The sequence below is a fragment of the Rousettus aegyptiacus genome, unplaced genomic scaffold (genome assembly GCF_014176215.1).
Source record: "Rousettus aegyptiacus isolate mRouAeg1 unplaced genomic scaffold, mRouAeg1.p scaffold_m13_p_14, whole genome shotgun sequence".
NCBI lineage: Eukaryota > Metazoa > Chordata > Mammalia > Chiroptera > Pteropodidae > Rousettus > Rousettus aegyptiacus.
In genome coordinates, this window is record NW_023416289.1 from 45,048,509 (window position 1) to 45,071,601 (window position 23,093).

The 23,093-nt window shown below is 44.6% G+C and overlaps 2 protein-coding genes across 2 annotated transcripts; both read right to left on the reverse strand.

Moving 5' to 3' along the window:
- Positions 1-2,240: 2,240 nt before the first annotated feature.
- LOC107516043 (binder of sperm protein homolog 2-like) lies at positions 2,241-5,273 on the reverse strand. Its single transcript, XM_016155443.2, has 3 exons — positions 5,144-5,273; positions 4,800-4,947; positions 2,241-2,410 (listed from the first exon to the last, which is right to left on the reverse strand). Exons 1-3 carry the CDS (start codon positions 5,238-5,240, stop codon positions 2,404-2,406), a joined length of 252 nt encoding a protein of 83 aa, XP_016010929.1. The 5' UTR covers positions 5,241-5,273; the 3' UTR covers positions 2,241-2,403.
- A 12,375-nt stretch (positions 5,274-17,648) lies between these two features.
- Positions 17,649-20,061, reverse strand: LOC107515982 (binder of sperm protein homolog 1). Its single transcript, XM_016155304.2, has 3 exons — positions 19,968-20,061; positions 18,176-18,307; positions 17,649-17,797 (listed from the first exon to the last, which is right to left on the reverse strand). Exons 1-3 carry the CDS (start codon positions 20,059-20,061, stop codon positions 17,649-17,651), a joined length of 375 nt encoding a protein of 124 aa, XP_016010790.2.
- Between the last annotated feature and the right edge of the window lie 3,032 nt (positions 20,062-23,093).

A 23,093-nucleotide genomic window follows, 5' to 3' on the forward strand; every position in this document is an offset into this window, starting at 1 on the left:
CTCAGGCTGCCCTCCAAAAGTCCCTGATGTGGTCAGTGGGACCTATGTCCCCTTGTTCCTCACCCTGGCTGCTGTTCTTCCGCTGTTCACCACTCCCAGCCTTGTAACTCCGAAGTCAGAGCTGCGGCTGGGCCGAGAGAACCAGCCTCTTCCGAGTGTCCCGCACAGCAGGGGGAGGGGGTGCTCACTGACATGCTCTCTTTCTCCAAGGGGAGAAATCGCTGGCCTGAGAAAGTCTTTCTTGGCATTCAGCTGTGCCACCTTAGGTGAGGGTGATGTGGATAATGTCACACTGGTCTTCTTACCCTCCCCATGCATCCAAACATATACACACACACACACACACACACACACACACGTATATGTATATGTATATGTATATGTATATGTATATGTATATGTGTATATATTTTGCTCCAATAGATTACTGGAACTTTCTCGATGGGCTCTTGGACTCCCACAAAGGATCTCTTGGTGGGGGTAGTGGGTAGTGATTGTCTAACTCATGATTCTTCAGGAAGCTCCAGACGAAGCCAGGTCACTGCAGGATGCACCCCGCTCCCCAAGGAACCTGGTCTGTGTGCTTATTAGCCAATGCATGGGTGGGCAAGACTCCTTCTGGGTCCCTTGGTGTGTGGTGCTTGTGATGGAACCACAGTGAAACGGGGCTGTGGCTGAACCCTCAGGGGTCTGGAGCCGTTTCTAGGTCTGTGGACGAGACCACGGCGGGGGAGCCAGTGCATGGGTGCGAGCCTGCCTTCTCAGAAGGGCCCCCACGGCCTTGGACTGGGACTGGGGCTCCTTGGACATAGCTCACAGAATGAATGTCAGCGAAAAGGGCAACTTTCTGGGCTCCGAAAGCCCAAAGTGAGGAAATGGCAGAGGGACGATGGCAGATCGCCGGAGGAGGCGCCGCCCTCTGAATACTCTCAGACCGCAGACGAGCTTTGCCCCGCGGGAGGGAATATGCCTGAAGCGTCTCCTTGACTTCCCAACAGTTTAGGTGACACAGAGGAATGTCTGCCTTCACCTCCGTGACCATCCAGAAGAGTCATGACTCTGACTGGGTCACGAGTCCATGCTCCGTGACCTGGCACTGTGACCTGACAGGGGACAGGTCGCAGTGCCAAAGCCTGAGCCATCTTCCTGGCCCCGAGGTCCGAGGGTCCCTGGGTCACCACTAATACTGAACGCACTAATGCCTCCGACCCAGCAACTGTCACCTTCGTGTGCGCACTCACCGAAGGCGCGTAATGGAAGGCTGTCACAGCGCCGCCCGTGACAGACCCTGACGAAGGCCACCCTAGCGTTTATCAGGAGAGGCTTGGATGAGTGAGTCATGGTGCAGTCACACAGCGGGAAATTGAACTTGGATGAAAATGAAGTGTCATCATCCACACACACAACGTGGCCCGACCTCACACACGCAATAGCGAGTGGACGAAGCCGGACACGAAGGCGTCATACGATTTACAGGAAATGGAGCAAACGGACCTGTGCTGTGTTAGAAATCAGGCTGGCGATTGCCCTTGGCGGTCGGGCCTGGGAGGGGAACGAAGCTGGGCTGGAAATGATCTCTTTCCAACTGTGACTGTCAGTGACACGGAGCGTTGACGTCGTAAAATTTCACCTAGCTCTACGCTCATGACAAACGTATGGATAAGCAAATGTGACACAGCCACACAATAGACTATGACTCAGACAAAGAAGGAATGAAGTAGCGACACAGGCTACAACATGGATGCCCCTCGGAAACGTTCTAAGTGAACGAAACCAAGCTGAAAGGTCACATAGCGTGTGGTTCAACTTGTATGACGTGTCCAGAACAGGGACACCCGTGGAGACGGGCGAGTCATCGGCGCGGGCTGGGACAACGAGGGCATGGTGGGTAAAGCATTTCCTCTTAGAGTGACAAGAATATTTGGAACTAGATAAAGGTGATGTTTGCACGACATCGTGACTGCATGAAATGCCACTACTTGTTATCTTTAAAGTGGATAATCGCACGTCATGGATTTCACCTCCAAAGACACGTTATACTTTAATTTGAAATTTTAAAAATTGCGTGAGTGGGAGCTCGAGTTTCTCTGAGAATTTCGTTCACTTTCCAAAGATCATACTGTTCGCGTTTCATAGGGATCTTGATTTGAATGCAAGTGCTTCCCCACAGATGCCCTTCTGCTTCCCACCCCATTATGGCCAACACCCCATCGGAGAACGTTGAGTTTTGTTTTTTTGGGTTTTTTTTTTTTTTTTGGCTGTGCCTTGTGTCAAGAAAATGAATCATCCACATAGATGGGAGATCAAACCTTTATTGGTCAGAATGATCTGGAAAAGGACGTATTTTGAAGAGGCAGCCGATGAATCCTATAACCACCGACCCTTCAGGACACCAAGACTTACCTAAGTGCTGTGGGGGAAACACAGAAGTGAGGATCAGTGTCACAGTCTGTCACCCTCCAGGATCATCTTTTTTCCCTCCTTAACAGGAGACCTGGTCCACCCCCCAAGAACTACATGGCATAGAACAGAAGAGACAGGAACACGAGAGATTGGTGACCTAAGGAAGGTATAAGTATTTCTCTTTCACTCTCAAATATAATATGCCATTATTGATTATTTTATTACTTGATTATTTTAGCATGGGTTATGTGGTCTATTATTGGAACGAATTTATCCAATTGATAATTTTCAATGTTAATTGTTAAAAATGGGTAGTCTCCTGTGTTGACTGAGGGTGATTTGGAATAACTTGAAATTTAAGATGCACGTGCACATGCACACACCAAACATATGCATAGCCTTTGACCAAGACATTTCATTGAGCTAATCGAATAATAATAATAATAATAGCCCTCACACACTCAAAAACCAATGCAGAAGGTACACATTTAGTCATGGTCATATCAAAATATTAAAACTCTCAAATTATGCTCTATTAGGGGAAGGGTATATCCATATTTTTAAATTCTTCAAAGCATGAAGAAAAGTGAGATAGATTTCTGCATTCACGTGGAAAAATTGCCATACGGTATATATTTAAGTGATGATCAAGTCAGAGGGCAAAGGGGATAGCATGATTCATTTATGTTTAAGAAGACCTTATATTCATGCAAATGCATAGAACAAGCCTGGACGTCCATACCCTGAACTGCCCAGTTGTGTTTTCTGTTGTTAACCAGACTGGGAGGAAGGGAAGGTGAAAACTCCCTTTATTTGAGTTGCCTCCATGATTAAATTTATTCACATTACTTGTGTAAATCAAAATAAATATTCAAAAAAGAAAAGCGAAGCATGCATGGGATTACAAATACTAGTGTGTAAATATATAGAAATGGAACTCGATTCAGTGCAAATGTGACTATTATTAATATTTCTTCATACTTATCTATCTAGGGCCCTTGTTCTATTGTTGTAATATACAATATTTGCTAGTGTTTAAAAATCATTTGGGTTTCTTCGAGTCCTCTACCTTGAAAATGTAACAAATAATCTTCATGAAGCCGCTTTTAAAATGAAGCGGGAGGAATTGACTTGGGCCTCTTATGCCTCAAAACTTTGGAACGTTGAAACAGGGCAAAATAAACTTGACCTGGGCCTAAAGCCACACCGTCTCCCAAAGAACTGTTTGCAAAGATAAGGAAGCAGATATTATGGCCAGAGGACTGATGACTACCAGACTGGAAATTAAAACCATTCTTTAGAGTTAGCATCACTATGTTAGCTTATCTGGGCCAAGAGCAATGCCTTCCTTCTATAGAAGTAATTTTTTCCCTTCTTTTTCTCAAAAACGCCTCTTGCCTTTTTCTCCTAATTGGAATGCTATTTAGGTTTCTGCCGGAATCAGTGTTTACAGAGTATCTATTTTAAAGATCTCCAATAAAAGCCCGTTGCCTCTCGCTTCGACCTTTTATTTCCAGGTTAACATAAGATCGGGTCCTATCCTGAATGTTTTTTGTGTCGCTAGCCACCACCTTGTGCATCTGTTTCTATCACTCTATTTCACTGTGCCCACACCCATTCTATTGACTATGACGACTGGTCTTGGTCACCGTGATGACAACCGCCTTACATACGTACTCGTGCAGTTGTCCAATGCTTTCTTTAGGATAGTCCCACAGGATGGACGTTGCTGGGTCAAAGGGCATGGCTATTTACGGCTGAGGAGGGTCCAAAGTCACGACCCCAGCTCACCTGCAGCCCACACGAAGGCTCTGGGTTCCATTTTAATCTGTTAGGCTCAGAGTTCCATAGTTTTCATCTCCTACTAATTGATCTTATATTTAATTTTACACGGCCATTCACTCCATCTTAAATCTCTTTCCATAAAAGAAAACTTGGCGAAGTAACAGAGGGGAAGAAGGGGAGGACAGGGAAAACGCAAGGAGAGGGACATGCCGACGCACAGCATTACTCTGTGTCAGCGCTTTTTTTTCGTCTTGGCGTTTTTCTCTGAGCGCTTTATAACGTCTAATTGACTTGATGCCCTGCGAGGTATGTCCAATCCATATACCTATCTTTATAACCACCATGAACGGTTAGGAACGATGATCTATAAAAGGCCCATTTCGTAGATAAGAAAGCAGACTCAGAGAAGGGGAATGAACGATGCATTAGTAATCAGCGCATCAGTTCAGAGGCTGTATTTTTTAGCTGCCGCCCGGTGTGGCTTCTCAAAGCCTGATCTAAGCCACTGTCAGATAATTGGGACCCCAACTTCCTTTTCCATTGATCCAGAGCGTCCACTGCTTTAAGAAATCTATAAGACCCCTACTCCAACCCTTCCCCCAGCGACCTACTTGTAAGGAGAACATTGCTTCCATTTTCCATCTTTGTTGTAATTTTTTGTCAACGAACACCAACTCCGACTCAGAATATAGCCTTTCGTGGTGCATTGGTAAAAGAGTCTCTTTTTGAAGGAGAAAGGGAAGGCGCATGCAGGGGGATCTGCAGAGAAAGAGGGAGGAAGAAGTCGGGTTGCCGAACCCCTGGTAAACAAACAGCACGTGATTTTTCTACCACGTGGAACAGTTTTCAAAAGTTTGGACTCAGGTTCATCCCACACCCAACATCACATAGCTAGTTGCTATCGATTGCTCCTTGGGTCGTAGGTGTTTGACACGGCCCGTCGAGGGGTGCTCACCGGTTCTCGTGCAGTACCGCCACCTGCCCTGAAATTTCTTGTCGAGCGAACACCAGTGATAGTCGCTGTGGACGGAGATACAGCTGTAGTGGGTCATGTCGTTATATATAAACGGAAAGACACAGGTGCTGTTAACAAAGTCTGGAAGAGAGAGAAGATGCCGGATGGCAGGCCGGCTCACAGCGAGGATTGACTTTCCGACCCCCATCACGATCGGTGATGATTGGCACCAGGCTCGCCTCCCCGCCCCCACACTTCCCCCTTGCCTCCAACCCCCCACGTGGTTGGCCCCGCTCCCCGCCTTCCCTGTGAGTGGAGGGAGCTTTGAGCGAGCATCAGAGGAAGCCTTATTTCGAGACTGAGCCGGAAGCCTGCTGGAGTAGCCGGCCTCTCTTGCAGCTATATTCTGTACTGGCCTTACCCACGATCTCCTAACCTCAAATTCTGGTCTCTCTTACAGTCCATTTTCTCCCTCTCTTCTAGAAAAATAAATCTCTTAGCCTGCTAAAAGCAGCCCTGAAGTATCTCTCAAAGTTATCCACTTCTCACCACGGCCCTCGTCACCATCTAGCACCGTGCCTCGCCTTGACTACAGCGGTAACTTGTTTTTGGAGACTTCCAATCTGTTCATCCCATCGTCCTTCATGCTGCAGGGAGGATGTTCTTTCTCACACGCTAACCTGCCGCTGCCGCTCACCAACGCATGCCTCAGCGCTCTTAGCATGAGAAATAGCATCGAAGTGGCTCGCGACGTCCTACTTGTTCCGGTTTCCCGGAACACCACCAGCCTCTCCTGGTGTCCTCTCTGCTCAGGCCACGTACGGTGTCCTGAGGGCTCCATCGCCTTTCCTGCATTGAGGCTTTACAGGTGTGACCTTGGCTTTGTGCGTTTGGCCTCTTCTTACGTTCAGCCTAAACTATGAAACTCCCTTAACGTCCAGACTACGCTAGATCTACTTATCCTGACTTCTTACACGTTCCCGTTGCTTGCATTTATTGAACCTGTGATGACTTGTTCAGCGTGTTCCTCGTCTGTCAGAAATGACCCCAGATATTTTGTTCAAAGCTAGATCTGTAATGTCAACTGAGAGGCACTGGAACAAACGGGAACCACAAATATTGGTTGTCCTTTCATCAGCCTGAAAGAATCTTGACGCAAGATTTATTTACTTTTATAGTTTAGGAACGATTTATTATTTATCGATGCCTGTTATTTATGTTTATTGTGTAATAATAATATTTTTATCTTTAGCAATGTTCACCTTAAATTTCATTAAACTACATCGCTATAATATTTACCGCTTAATAGTTTAGATGACTGTTTAACAATGGTTGTTACTATGTTCATTATTAATCTGTTGTTATTACTTATTTGTACGATAAGCTATTATTTAGTTTACCCTGTGGGGGACATATTTACAAACACTAACTAACGCATTTATTGCTATCTTTATGTCAGTCCAACGACTTGGTCACTGTGCTCAGAGAAAACCCCATTGTCCTGAGCTCTGAAAATAGCTTCCCACCATGTTGGCCAAACTCCCAAATGAATAATTGGTGATCGAGATAGTTTAAAAAAAAACAACCCAGTCGATATTTTCGTAACTAAAGTTTCTCTTTCACCCGCTGGACTCTCCCCATCAAGTGTTCCCACATCTCTGTTCCTCTCTCGAAACCCCCAACTTCATGGCAGCTACAGGTTAAATCCGAGGTCCAGCTGTCAACAGCTGGATATGGTTTGACTCTGCCTGGAACGGAGACGCTGAGGCACCATCATCCATGGGGAACTCCCATGAGCTCTAGGATTAACTGTCATGCTTAAAAAGCAGACACGATGGTCATGTGTATCATTCCATTTACACGAAATGTCCAGAAAAGACCCATCCAAGGAGAGAGGAAGTAGATGAGTGGTTGCCTGGGAATGCGGTGGGGTGATAGCAAAGGAACACAGAGGGTCTTCTTGGGGTGATGGAAATGTTCTAGAATTAGACTGAGGTAACGTTTATACCACTCTGAAAACTTACTAAAAATTATGAAATGGCACACTGAAAGTGAATGAATTTTATGGTATGTAGATCATACGTCTACATAGAAAGTTGTTAAAAGCAGGAACCAACCAAACAGCAAGACTCACACATGCTGATATGATTCCCAACAAAGAAGATGGTACTTTTCTGGAAGGGCCGGGAAGGAAATCTTAGGGGGCTGAATGAACTTGATCTCGGAATACAGGATTTGTCTGCCATGACCAGGGAGGGCTTTCTGTGCCAGGAGAATCCCAAAGGAGAAAGCGAAATGGCAGGTAAGTGCAAGAAACTTTCGAGAATATAATACCGTCCCATGGGCATGGGCTAACACTTGAGACGCTAACAAATAAAGAGATATCATCTCACCTGGAAGGGGAGCTTGAAAATAGGTAATCAAATCTGAAAAAAAAAAGAAGTGATATTTAGACCATCTCCTAAAATACTCTATTCCCAGACTAATGGCTGTTGAAAGTATCTTGAAGTTCACGCAGCCGACTGCTCTCCTGTTGCAGAAAACCCTCGCTGTCACATTTTGGGTGACTTAGGATTACGCCCAGTTGCTGGTAGTCGGGGGTCTCACATTTACCAGCGACAGGGCCCGTGGGGTCGGTGGAAGCTCCCACTGTTCCAAAGTTTTTCTTTGAGTAAGTCAGCGGAAACCCAGCGTTGCCAGCGCCCATCCGCTGGTTGAGGCTCCGTGTGTCTGAGAGTTGGAGGGACCGTCCTAGTTCTTACCATCGTCAGTGTTTTGGGAAAACGACCCGTTTGTTCAGCGTGACAGCCGCGACCATTCCCGGCAGCCTCGGTGACCCTGTTCTGTTTTGATTGCTAGAAAATTTTGCCCTTTCATCGCCCTGATTCAGGGACTAAGCGTCTTGGTAGCATCACTGCCATAGAGCCAGGTTAGATCCTGTTAAAGACTAGAAAGGAAACGCGAGACCCGTCGTCCAGGAGCCCGGGGTGGCCTTCGACTGGCCATTCCTACGTCCAGTCATTGTCCTCGGGTGGCCTTCACCGTGGCCCTATGAAGGAGAGGTGATAATTCAGAACTTCCTTCTCCTCCCCATTCCCCAAAAGGTTAGACAGGAGACGACACAGGCGAGTGAGAGTGACTGCAAGTCATGCGACCGCAGGCTGGTGGGGGCGAGGTTCAGACTCAGAAGTCTGACTCCGGAGCCTGTTCTGAGTGCAGCACTGAGCTTTTTACAGAACTGTCACTTTCTCGTGCCAGTGGCTCAGTGCATGAGCCTCCCTTTCTATGTCTTTGATGTCATGATGCTAATTTATACGTTTGTGTCAGGTGCTGACCCAGGAGCTCCTGTGTGGTGACTATGGCATCTGTGTCACCTGATAGTGGCTACACTCTCAGAAAGTAGCTAATGAGACTTCAACTTAAAGAAAAAAATTTTTTAAATTTTCAATTACAGTTGACATATATTATGTTAGTTTCAGGTGTACGATATGGTGATTAGACATCTATACAACTTATGAAGCGATCACCCCCATAGACCCATGTAAGACGTCAGCGTTTTTGAGGTCACGGTGAAATAAACGATTCTCGTGGGTGGGGTTTCATGGGCTCGCCCCTCCCCTAGCTCCTTACACTGATTCCCACAGGGAAACATCCTTGTCACACTGCCTGTATCTGTTGCAGATGCAGAAATCCCTTGTTCAAAGACACAGGACTAAGGAGCAGTTCAGGTCCTCTGGCTCCAGAAACTGAGCCTGTAAAGCAACCCCACGTCGGCGGGGGAGGGGGAGCATTTCTGACCCTGAAACTCTTTGAGGAGGCGCTGCCACCAAGCTGAACCCTTGCCTTGTGGGTACTTACACTGCATCACGAACCCCAGCAGCTGCTGGGGGAGCCTTCTGCTTTGTCCCCATCACGGTGGCTAATCTTTAAAACCTTTCATCCCTAGTCTCTTAATCCCCATAGACTTCTTCTCATGTCACAGACGAAAGAGCAGGGAGGTGCTTGCATTTAAACCGTTAAAAGCGGGTGCAGCCTGGACTCACATCCAGTTCGGTATGGTTTCAAGGGATGAGCTATGTCTTTCAGACCCTGGTGCCCCCAGAAACAGTCCTTTGTCATTTCGTCTACTCATAGTGCCGAACACGACCGAATCCTCACAGAGCTTCTGTCCTAGCATGTTGTGGTGGCACCACGTACATCTCTAGCCATTTGACCCTCTTTGTCCTCGCCCTCCCCTCTCCTCCTCCCGCTAACGATGATGAAGAAGAAGCAGCCCCAATACTGACTGAGGACTTACGCTGCCCCCAGTGTGTTCTGGGAAAGAGCAAACCAAAAGGTGGCCCCGGATGTCAGGAAGCCGACCTCACACTCACAGCCATCCTGATGTTTTCCTGCCGGACATAAACGATCTCACAGAATCAGGACCTCAAATGAGCTCGCTCCGAGATCGTGAGAAAACGAGCTAAGGCAGGTCCACTTCGGAATTCTGCCTGTGCCAAGTCACCGTGTCACAGATGACCAAACGCCTCCTCCCCCTTGGCTGAGATGAGTGACTGCCATTTCGTAACCTGTGACATCTTTCTCCTCCTCCTAGTCCGTCTCCTCTGGAGAGAGTTATTGAGATACCCAGGCACCGGCTCACCTCACTTCCTCTCGACATCCGTTGTCATGGGAACTCTGCTTCCTTAACTTAGTCGCCCCCCAGCCCTCCAAGCACGTCCCAGACCCTAGGTGAGTTCTGACACCATCTCGTCGGGAACCCCAAGGTGCCCCACGGCCTGCCAAGGTGTGTGTCATCTTGATTCCAGCGAGTGATAAACAGAACTGTGCAGCTCCCGAGCTGCTGGTGGGGTCGGTCAGGCTGCGGGGCCGCCATTGTCACAAGGGTGCTGCCTGCCTTTTCTACTTTCATCTGTGACCGTGAGAGATAAAGATCACTTTCTCTTTGTTGCATTTCTTTGTTTTCTGGGGAGGCAATTTAAATGGTTTGAACTTCCAACATGTAACAACAGGGGAGTCAGAGAAGTCCCCAGCCACCCTGCCCCCCTCCCCGCAGACAACCGACGTGATTCTCATGAAGCGGTCAGCAGCAGTTTCTGAATGTTCAAGGGCACACATATTACTAATGTTTCGTTCCTCGTTGACATAGAGGGTCACAGGGCCTACGTACCGTTTATTTGGGACGCTGCCCCCTTAACAGAAGACCTTGAAGAAGTTTCTGAAACAGGACATAGCAAGCTTCCACTTTCTCTTTCTACTGTGCTAAGAATATTTAACATGAGGTCTACCCTCTTAGGAGCATTTTAAGTGCACAGTATAGCACTGCCGCTCTACAGCACTGTGTTGGACAGAAGGTTTCTAGAACTTACTCATCTTCCGTGGCCGAGACTTTCCACCCATGGAACAGCAGCCCCTCCTTTTCCCTTCTCCCCAGCCCTGGCCGTAGCCACTCTACTCGCTATTTCTACAAGGCTGGCTATTTTAAATACTTGGTGTAGTTGGAACCATGCGCTCCTCGTCCTTCGGTGACTGGCTTATTTCCCTTGGCATAATGTCCCCTGGGCTTGCTCACGTTGCCACAGATGACAGGGTTTCCGAGCTTCCTCTTTCTTAAAGATGGTTATTACCATTCTCTGGGCGAGAAGGCTGAGACTTTAAGAGAGGCAGCGTGGCCACCCAACCAGCTAGGGGAGGAACGAGGATTTGAGCTCGGGACTCTTTAGATTCTCACATTCCACATCGACCACTGTGCTGTGTTCCAGACACTACGCACGCTGGACAGAATGTGTTTCCTGCCTCAGCCAGACCCCTGCGTTCTGGATTCCCTTCCTCCTCCGTCCTCTCCCCGTCCTCTCCGTCACCCACCTTGCCATCTCACCTGCTTTGAGCACATGCACGCAGAGAACCAGGGACACCCAGCCTGCCAGATTTTTCATCACCTCCAATGACCTGCAGGTGGCCTGCATCATAGCAGAGGTGGCCTTGGACTTTATACGCTCTGGCTTCTGCCCCTCCTACTCTGGCTGCTCCCGCAGCACATGGACTTACTCCAGAGAATTTTCTCCCGGGCCCCCAATTTTGGGGAGCATAGAAAACTCTGGAGTATCCCTCTCGGAAGCACTCTGGAGGTGCGGTCCCATCCCCCCCACCTGCAAATGCTGGGGTCTCACTCCAGACCTGCTGAAACTGGAGAGGGGACCAGCCACCTGTGTTGCAACGAGCCGTCCAGGTGAGTCTGATGTTGCCGCGGGTTTGAGAACCACCGTGTCACAGCTTCTTTAACACTTCCATGTCCATTTCACATCGTTCACTCTCTCGATTATTATTATTTTTTTAATGAAAGTCCAATGAGAAAGGCAAAGCCGATGACAGCCACCTGAATAAGTAAGGCTCAGACGGGCCGAGCGTCGTGGCCGTGGTCAGCCAGCACGTGCAAAGGGCCGGTTTCAATCCCGCTTCCTGTGTGTGGCCTTGGACCCTGTAGAGTTCCTTTTTTATCCACCATCTGTGGAGGGATCTTATGAGAGTAGAAGGGGCAAGAACGCTTTATAGGAGAGCGAAGGGGCTGGAAGAGTGAGTGCCGACGAAGAGGCGGGCATCCTGGGGGACCTGCAGGCCATTCCGGGGGACAAGCATCGTGACAGTGCTGGGAGGGGTGGGGATTACCACTCACTCTTCAGCATCTGTCCACGCCGAGATCTTTGCAGATGTTATGTCACTTACACCCCGTTTGTAACGCAGAGGGACTGGGCCCTGATGGCGAACACATTTGCCATTTTCAAACAGTGATGAGAAAATGCAGTAGGAGAGAAGTGAAGAAACTTTGATCAAGGCGTGGAGCACGGAGAAGCCGAGCTTCTCCCGTCCGAGCTGTAGGCTTTGGCTTTTTGCTGTTTTGCTGAACCAATTGATCTTAAGACACAGCCCTCAGCCTCTCTGCAGGGACTGAGGTCGCCTGTCAACCATGAGTGTGTGCTCATGCCACGGGCTGGCATCCCCCAGTATGACGTCTGGGAAAACTGAGGCTCAAAGAGGCAAAACCATGTGTCCAGGTGACACGGCTCCATAGGTTCGACCCTCACTCTGAACTGGTCCCCAAGACAGAACTTACCTCGTTTCTGACAGGTGCCAGCTGAATGACTCTGGAAAGTTTTGCTTTCTAACCCTGAACTCCAGATCTCTAAGATGTTTGGGCTATGTGCACTTGATCTGACAGTCCAGTGAATACTCTTTTTTTTTTTTTAACTTAATTCCAGTTAATTATATTCCATCACACCATAGTCTCTGATCCACAGCTCTCACTGTCCAGGATACACACAAATAAAATCCGTGGGAACTGATCAGAGGCCAGCTTCCCCTACCTCTTTTCCAATAAACTAAAACTTGGGGCAGATATTTAAGCTTTTGTTATTTCCAGGGAAGATAGCGCATCTTTGACTCTGATTTCTCCACAGCCCCCCCCCCTTTTTGGTAAATTTCACAAAAATGCTCTTAATTCTAATTGTAACTTCTCCCGAAGATGATGGGAGTTATACTTCTGAACACTTACGATTTACGGAGGCGGTGATAAGTTGGCGAGGCACGTTCTGGGGATTCACCCCACCCCACACCCTAAAGGCATGGCCAGGACACTCTGAGCAGGACCCAGAACAGCCTACCCACCGGGAGGGCTGAAGAGGACATCAGAGAGAACCCATTATTCCTTTCTTGCTCAACTGAATAGTCATTGTGCCCCAAGGTACTCAACTAACTGTGATCAAACATTTTTCAGAAACAGACCTGGTATCCAGCCAATGGTATTAGGAGAGCTGGGTGAGGATGAAAGAAAAAAATGTACCAAAGTCAAGTGCCAGGGGCTGGCCTTGGACTTTAGAGGCTCCCTATGAATAGCACTAATCTCAGGGAACTAGAGAGGAACGACCAATGATTCCAGCAGAGAAAGGGTTTTATGGGGCTCAGTTTTACCTTCTGTAAGAATGAAAAGAGAGAGACAGCACTGGGTTTGGATTCAGAATGTCAGCTTGTAATGCCAGCTCTGGAACCAGTGAAAATTCGTGTCTGCCAGGGCTGCTATAATAAAATGCCACAAACCACATGTCTGAAACAACATGCATTATTTTCTCACAGTTCTGGAGGCTGAAAGTCCACGGTCAAGGTGAAGGTGCTTTTCCTGGCTCGTAGACGACCATCTGCATGTGGTCTTTCCTCTGCACTCATGTGGAGAGAAAGAGAGATCTCTTGTGTCTCCTTGGGGGTTGGGGTATCAACATATGAATTTTGTTTTTGGAAGGGGACACAGTTCAATCTATAACACCCTGATTTATCTCTCCAAAAAGAGATCGTTGGCTTCACCCTCGTTTAGGTGGTGGGAAAATCTGAGATCTCGGGCCCGCATTGAGAGTCAACTTAAAAAGCCAAGATGTCTTGATTCTTGGAAAAATTAAACCAGGTCCACTTGTAGACAACTAGTTGTTACTTTTGATCTTGAACCCTGGTGGAGTTGAGAGTTCCAAGAGGGAACTAGAGATGTGAGATTTCACTGACATACAGAAATACTGAGGGTAAAGTGAAATAACGTCTTACTAAGGGTCAGAAACACCCGAGGTTTGAATTTAATGTCCGCCTCCTTCTCCCTGGGAGACTCTGGGCAACTGGCTTAACTTCTTCAATCTTGTTTTCCTGATCCATAAAATCGGGGTCATCAAAATACTCTTTATGTTCCCCTGCTCATCCTGTCATCCCCTCTCAGTAAGCGACACCACCGCTCACCTGGATGCAAGGGTCACACTGCAGTCATCCTCGGGTCCTTGTTTTCCCCTTCCATCCAAATCCACCCTCACCTGAATCCAGCTGCTTCCCACTTCTGCCAGTGCTGCCTCTCTAAACCAGCCACCACCATTCCCCCCGTGTACTGTGACAGCTGCCTAACCAGTCCCCCCGGCTTGTCACCTTTCCCTCCCCTCCATTCTCTCCACATGGTATCCAGAGCGAGATCATGTTGCTGCTATGATGGGAATCCCAGATAATCCTCTGTGACACTTAAGAAAATGCTAAAAGCACTACTCCGTCAGACCACTGATGTTCGCATCCCTCGCTCACCCAAGTGCCCCTCCTGCCATTCCTCAAACACCCCACACGCAATGCCGTCTCGGGGTATTTGCATCTGCCTGTCTGTCTGCTGGAAACTCTATTCCTTGAAAACATCGGGGAGGACTCCCATTCGCTGTTTTTTGAGATCTCTGAGGTTCCATGTCATCTGCTCAGAAAGGCTTTTCTTAGCCACTCTCTCTCTAAGGCAGGAACACCCACGATTCTCCCTTCTTCCCTCTTACCCTGACTTACTATTTTACAGGGCAATGATTACCTGTACCTGAACTAATCCTCCACAATCACACCTATGGCTAAATCCATCTCCATATCTACGAGTGTGTATATTTATTTGCTTATTTTTTTCTCTGTTACCAGACTGTGGGCTCTGGAGACGAGGACTTTCTCCCTTTCAATACTTTACCTCCAGTAACATTAAACAGCTCCTGGCAAATAGTAATGTCACTGTCGAGCGAAGAGCCTTGGTATGACGGTTTTGTGAGACAATGTGGTGAAGCCACCAGGCCAAAACGTGGCACAAGGTAAGCAACGGGCAATTACTATCACCGTTGGTCAGTATGGTGATCACAACTTGCTTTGCAATCATCGGAACGCCATCACGGGCATTCAGGTGGGCAGAGAGTCAGCGGGGATGGCTCTCAAACTCTTTTTCGTGGCTTGCTGTAGTAGCTACACGTTTTCATGAGAAACTAATATTTACGGTTCTGGAGAGCCAAGAGCCAGTTTCAGGCATCGTTGATGGTGATGCTGAAATGGTCCAGTTACCCTCTGATACATGGCTGAAGGAGAGGAGGACCTAGCGTGTGGGCCAAATGGCATATTTGTGGCATGCCTAAATGGCCTCAGATTTGCTACGTGCGTCATGGATTTAATGGCCATTTTTTTGTTTGTTTGTTTGTTCATTTGAGCCTTGGAGGCAAATTGCATTTGTGGAAGGATTTTCATCTTTTCTCAGGATCCTGAATTCTTAAATAGAAATTGATAAAACTGAAACCAAACCTAAAAAAACCTCCTAGGCTTATCTCAAAAGAGTCTCCTGAAAACTTGCAAACAGGAACAGACCTATTATGGGGAAGTATCTGAACGGCTGACGATCTGAAAAGGAATTGTGGGCTGTCGCTTTTAAATTTTGAAATATCTGTTTTCTCTATGAGGGACAGTGACAGGGAATGGCCAAGTAAGAGAAAGGAGCAGGGGTGCCCTCTCAGGACACACTGGAAGAGATGGTAGAGAGAAAGAAGGTCACAGGTGGTCCCTAGGGTGTGTTACAGGGCCTTGGGCTGGTCCCTGAATTTGATTTCTCCTGAGGCTTGATTTCTTCTTCCTCAAAAGGGGCAGATAAAGCAAACCAGCAAGGTCCTCGCGAGGGTTCAGTGAGACCATTCGTGTAATCCAGCGGTTACGCTACATAACATAGAGTAGATCTTCAATAAGTAAAGAGTTTATTTTTACTTTTTTCCCCTATGATATCTGCTGGTGCAGGTGTGAGATGGAAGGGGAGGAAAAGTCTTCAGTCTGTGGCTTTCTGACCATGGGAGGACAGCCCTAAGTGAAATATTAGCCATAGCAAGGGGCCATTTCACTGATACTGAGAAAATCAGGTCATCGATTTCTCAAGGTCAAGGTCACTCTCAAGGGAAGCATTCTGTGTGTGTTTGCAGTTGTCAGGGAGAGAACAGGAAGGGCCAGTGAGAGGAAAGAATGGCCTGGGAGGAATAAGGAGATCTGTCAGGATTAGCCAGGCCTTGCTCCAGGGTGCCCTGGGGAGGGGGGCCACTCCACGTTAACATGTGTGCCAGGCCATGCAAGCTGTAGTGAGCAAGACTCATTCTGGGGGAGAGTGATTAAGAAACGTGTGAGCACGTCGCCCGTGACTCAGACTACGTCAGTTCCTGACACGTATCTTTTCTGCATCCCAAGATGGAATTCAATTTGAGGGGATTCATTGTACCTGTGTTTACATTATTCATTTTTAGAAATTGCGTATATCGTAATGGATGCCATCCTATCAAGTGCGCATATCATAAAATTTGCCATTTTAACAATTTTGAAGTATACAGGCTGGTGGCATCACTAACATTCACAGTGTTGTGTGACCATCACCACGATTTATTCGCAAACCTTTTTAATCACCCTAAGAAATTCTGTGCCCCTCTCGCCAGCCGCGGGTAACCTCTCGTCCACTTTCTGTCTCTATGGATTTGCCTGTTCTACACATTTCATATAAATGGAATCATCCAATATCCGTTCCTTTGCATCTGGCTTATTTCACTTAGGATAACATTTCCAGGGTTCGTCCACATGTTAGGATGTATCAACGTCATTGCTTTTTGTAGCTGTAGTGTTCCGTTCTATGTCTGGACCACGCTTTGCCCTCTCCACCCATCTGTTGACAGACTTTCGGGTCATTTCCTCTGTTGGCCATTGAGGACAGTGCTGGAAAGAGTGTTGATGTCGAGGTACGTGTTCAAGGCCCCGCTCTTCAGTTCGTTTGGGGACGTGCCCAGGAGTGAAATTTGTGGGTCACATGGTAATTCCACGGCTGGCCTTTTGCCCTGATTGCTTTTTTTATATCACAAAATCTAATAGCCATCTACCTCTTTGCAGATTAGTTCATCTGCTTGACTCATAGTTTCTGAAAATGGAGACGATGCTATTGACCTCGTGCAGTTGTTGTAAAGATTAATAGTGCTGTGTCAAAAAGCACATCGATAAGCTGTGATTGTAAAGACATGACACTTGTTCATTTCCTGAATGGGATAGTAAACCGTGACCACCATGAGGCAAATCGCTGCCTGCCCAGGTCCCTTTATCCTCATGACCGTGGCTCATGTGGTTCATATCTGAGCAACTTCCTCACCCTAACCCATATTCATTCCTACCTCAGGTCCCACCTCAGTGTCACAATTTTTTTTTGTTTGTTTTTTAAAAAAATTTTTACTTAAGGTAATGCATTTTTAATAGACTTTATTTCTTAGAGCAGTTTTAGGTTCACAGCAAAATTGAGCAGAAGACACAGAGTTCCCATATAACCCCTGCCCCCCCGCCTCACGAGGACAGATCCCCCCCAGGACCAACACCACTCGCCAGACTGTGGGACGTTTGTTATAACCAATGAACATACGGTAATGCCTCATTCTCACCCAATGTCCATAAACTTCTTTTTTAAAAGCCTAATTTTATACAGCAAGTGAAAGCACTGAGGCTAGAAAACAGATTTCTATATCGAAACCCCAAGTTATTTTCAGCCATATCTCAGAAAAAATAAAACAACAAAAACAAAACAACAAAACCCTTTTAATGAGGGTCCTATCTCCCTCTTTCCCAAGAAAACCTGTAGATTCTTTCCCTTGAGAATGATTCTGCCTCTCTATCCCCAACTCCCCGCCAATAACTCTCAATATGAATCGCAATATTTCCAAATCTGGTCCCTGTTAAAATTCTTGGTCAGTGAACACCATTTTCTCCCAAATAGATTCCCATCTTCGGTGCATTCCCAGTAGATCATGCGTCCGAACCAGAAAGGAAATGCACACTTTGCAAAGTCTATGGAGAAGAAAGCATCAGAGTGAGAAGCCATTTTATTTCCTGCCTCTTCTTCATCACATGCATGCACACCTACACACACACACACACACCTTTCCCACTCTGCTCCATTCCGCCAAAAGCATGTGGAACCACGCTGGTGGCAGATGGAGGTTCTACTGAAACACACGTCTCTTCAATGTCATGTGGGCGAAGGGCTCGTCATGTGTCTTTGGTGCAGGGTGACTTTTGTACCATCAGACACCTGTGCAGAGCTTATTTTCACAATTCAGCAGATAATCTTCCACTGTCAGAACCCTCTCGAGGCGCTCGCCCGACCTCAGATCCCATGACCAAGGTCACCGACCACCCCAAGCTCTTCCGGGGCGCGGCACTCACCGTCTTTCAAGCAGTACTTCCAGTTCCCGATGAAAGTCTTGTTCAGCGAACACCACTTGCTCTTGGCCTGGAACTTGACGCAGTCATAGTAAATCCCGTTTTTATAGTAGAATGGAAAGACACACTTGCCAACTGGAGAAAAAGTAAAATTCTCCCTTCGCCTCTGGGACTTTGGTTGAGAAGTCACCAAATGACTTTCCTCCCAAGGGAGGTGACACTCTGAAAGCAGAGGTCTGAGTCATGCGGTAACAGAGTCGTTGTAGCATCTACCGATGAGGGTTTTGTTTTATAGTCCTATTCCTGACCTACTTTTTTTTTCATGGCATAAACATAGACCTCTATCTAGTCCCTGCTGTATGTTTTTTTTCCACCCTCTTTCGCCATTATACACACTAATACACACACCTACAAATGTATATAGTTTGGTGTGTATCTTTCCGTACTTTCCTCCATGCCCACATGGATATCTTTATCTACATCTATATAGATAGAGTACTTCTCCATCTGTGCAATACATATGGACCATATAACATACATATGACCATACAGCATCCACATAGCCATACGTAATATAAATGTGCATACATACACTGATGCATACACAGATTTTTGCTCCCTCTCAGAAAGAATCATACTTTCAATCCATAACTTCAGTTTCTAACTTAACAGATTGCAAAAATCCTTTTAAATGTATTCTCTTAATTTTCGTAGCTCTAATTCTTTCTAAGGCTGAGTCATAGTCTGCGATATGAATTTTGCCACAATATTTTCAATATTTCTCAGATTTATTCCATCTCTAAATAAAGCTGCAGCAAACATTCCATGTATGTAACTCCTTTTGCACTGAAGCATTTGTCCTCATAGAATACGATCCCAAGAGCAAGGTTATTATGTTAAAGCATATATAGAATTTTAACATTAGTGAGTATTGCTTTGTCAAAGGATGACAGTAATTCACCTTTCCCACCAATGTCCTCTTTTACCTGAATTTTGACCGGTATGAAACATTTATATACTTTTTAAAAATGTTTACATTTATAACAGATGTTTCCCGTCTTGTTTTAAAAGAGTTCCTGGTCTTTAGGGCATACCTATCTTACCCTACATTTTCTCCTTAAATTAAATAATTTTTCTTTTACCTTTAAAATTTGATGAAAGAGGAATTTAATTTTACATACGGTGCAAGAGGGGAGTGCAACTTAATTTTCTTCCAAGTAGCTATTACACAGAGACAAATCGATGACAAAATAAACCACCCATACATTTAAAATCATGTATTAGATTCTAATACTATATCCTGGGATGCATTCTATATTTTCTATCAAGTTTACTGAAATGATTGGAAAGATAAGATAGGCGATGGTAAAATAAGCAGGACCTGGAGCTCTCAAGCATCAGAAAATATTATTTATTATTTGACTATTTCTAGGTTGATACCCCTCTATTTATATTACTATATTTATGGTTTGTTTAAATTTCTTGTAACTCAAGGTGCTTCTCCATCCCAGCACTATTTTCATTTGTAATCCTAATTACTATTTTTTTCTATGAATTTTAAAATCAGATATTCTTTATTAGGTTGGCAGAAATTCAAGAGTAGAAACACATAATGCCATTGAAAGGTCAGGGTGACTTTTATTTCTCATTTTTCTTCTGTTTACAAGGTACTTATATTACATTTTATGAAAGGAGAAAATTTTTTTTACCAGAAAAAGAAACCACACTGATTTCCCCATTTTTATAAAATGAAAATAAAATGTGCTTAACAGTAAAAGTTTCATAATCAACTTACCTTTGGTTTCTGGAAAGGAAGTCATAGCTACTGAAAAATAAAATTTGAAGCCGACATTTATTTCAGAATTCCTATGTCTTCCAACCAAGAACATGGCATAATCTTCTATTTTTTAGAACTCGCTTTATGTATGTTCTTCTATATGATTGTATCCTTTACTTTGCATATGTCTTGTACATTTATTTTCTGATCTAACTCCAAAGTACTTTTTGTCATTGATGTAAAGTAGAATGCTTCATTTTTCATTGGTGTCTAATTGGTTCTTACCAATACAGAGAAAACCTATTGACTGTTGTATACCTGTCTTATTTTCAGCCATGCAGCTGTATTCTTTTATAAAACTAATAATCTTTACTAGCTTTCCTAGGGATTTTTAAGTATATAATCATACGATAGTTCTGCCTGTGTAATTTTCTGTAAGTGTGTGGATTATTATTATTATTTGCACTATCACATATGTTAGAACGCTCCCCCACCCCCAATACTGATCACAAAAGACACCTCTGTACCCTCCTGATTTTAGTTGGAATGACATTTAAGTTAAGAGTGTTCATTTCAGCATGGTTAATAATAGTAAAAAAAAAATAATTAACTGATCCAAAAATATCAATCACTGGGGGAATTTAAAAATAAGAATATAGCTTTATAATATCATGTAGACATTAAAAAAATGAGAATATAAATAGATATGGAGAATTTTGTACCTCATCTATAGGTGACAAAAGGTATCTTCTATTTCATTAGGTTCTATAAGACAATTTTTGCAGAAAAAAAATCACATAAAGGTATATATAATGAAATATTTGATCACCTAAAAATATTAACAGAAAAATTTATAGTAAAATCATAATTGCTCTCTTTTGCCCTTAACTATTTTAAACATAGAACATACTTTTCTTATGTACAAGGACACAAAATAGTAGTTTTTCATGAAAAATATCATTTCTTACAAAGAAAAGAAATATAGTATTCAACAACTTCGCATTTTATTGCAAAATTTCAAAAGAAACTCTAATAAAGGAGTTTTGATTGACTCACCTGTGGCTGATGTAGCACTAGGATCTGAAAGACACAATTTTAAACAAATATTTATTTCACTAGATTTAGCCTTTGAAATAAAATAAAAATATTTCACCAAATTATGTTCCAGTAAATATGATAATATATTGAAGTTGATGTATCCAAATTTCAATAGTGTTTATTTTTAGTAGTGTGATTGAGAGTGATTTCTAATTTTCCCCCTGGCCTTAACCGCGTTTTCCAAATATCGTTGGTGGATGGGAACAATTGAAATTATTTTTAAACAAAAAAATTCGGCAGGCGAAAGCAAACGGTTTCCTTTTTCTATACTTTACTACAAAATAAACCATATTAGAATAGGAAAAACATGTTTGATCATTTCACCGGTCTTTTTTGTTTTATTCTGTTTCTTTTTAGTACTCTCTGGAAGGTACGAGTCCAAGTGGCATTTTCTGTCTTAAGTGTCCTTGACTTTTACAATGAGATCAAATTAAGTTTTAGCATCTGTGAAGGAAAGGTCTTTGCAGTTCAAACTGAGACGTTTGTCATGAGGCGGAAATGAAAACATATGTCGGAGTTCTGCACAGAGCATATCATGTGGCAAGCACTTAGCACCTGGAATCGGTTTCACTGCAGTGATGAGGATTTCTCTTCTTACAATAATCATTAATTATCTGCTTCCTTACTCAACGGGAGGCTCGCTCGCAACAGATTTTTTTTTTTTTTTTTTTTACCAAATCTAGAGAACTTATATCCATTAAAGTTGCTCCAGAATTCAAGTTTAGGAGACCTTGCTATCCAGCAGATATTGAAGTTACGAGAAATCTCAAAAAAGTCCTAAGGCCTTTCATAATAAAGGAATTGTCCACTGTTCACAGATCTTCAAAGCATTTCTTTAAGATTAGAACACAGGCAGGATCTCAATATGTGTGAATTTGCCTGTGGATTTTGAACAGACAACCTGTAAAAAACATGGAAATTTGCTTTTGCTAAAACAGGGGACATGCCCTAAAGGGCAGTGAGAAAGTCCCTTACAAGTGTTAAGCTTCCAGGAGGAAGACTCTGACATACGTATTGACAGTGTGGAGAAATGGCTAAAGAAATGTATTTTTTCAGAATCTTTATCTCAGATCCCAGTAGTTGTCACTAGCTAACTGTGTGACTCGGCCCCTCTGTGCCTCAGATTCTCTTCTAGAAAACGAGGGCAAGAATTTTACATACCTCATGGTATTATTATGTGAAACAGATGTATTATGGATATAAACGACTTAGGATGGCGTCTGGAATGAAGAAGTCACGCAGTAGCTTCTACCTTCTATGGTTATCAATGATGAAATAACTGCTGAAGCATCGTGATCATCATCATCAGCATTATTTCATCAGTATTGTCATTAGGAAGATTCGGGCTAATGTTCAGGGAAGGCTTAGAGGTGTTTCTGATATGGAACCGTGTGTGTGTGTGTGTGTGTGTGTGTGTGTGTGTGTGCACGTGCGCGTGTGTGCTGATTACTCAATATTTATTCATTCTTTTCCCTTAAAAGTTGTTTTTCAATTAGAGTTGACATTCGGGACTATTTTACATTAGTTTCAGTTGTATAGCATGGTGATTAGACATTTATATAATTTACGAGATGATCCATCGATTAGTCCAGTACCCACCTGGCACTATACATAGTGATTGCAATGTTATCGACTATATTCCCTAAGCTGCACTTCACATCCCCATGACTATTTTGTGACTGCCGATTTCTCCTTCTTAATCCTTTCGCCTTTTTCACCCAGCCCCCAAACCCTACACTGGGTGTTCTTTTTGTCACCACTTCTCACTCACACCTGGATCCTACTATTAGAGATTTATGCCTTGGAGTTGTCACCTTCTAAACAGAAATCCCTTCCTCGAGGAGAGAAAAAGAAAGATGATACCACTGGGATATGTAGAGAAGGCAAAAATGCATTGAGCATCTTCTATGTAGTGGGCACTGCATTTTATTTAACATGTAAGAGCACCTTTGTGAGCCAAGTGTTATTTCTTCCACCTTACAGAAAAGAGAACTATAGGTCAGAAGAATTAGGTAAGCTCTGAGCAGGTCCGACAAGTCAATTCGA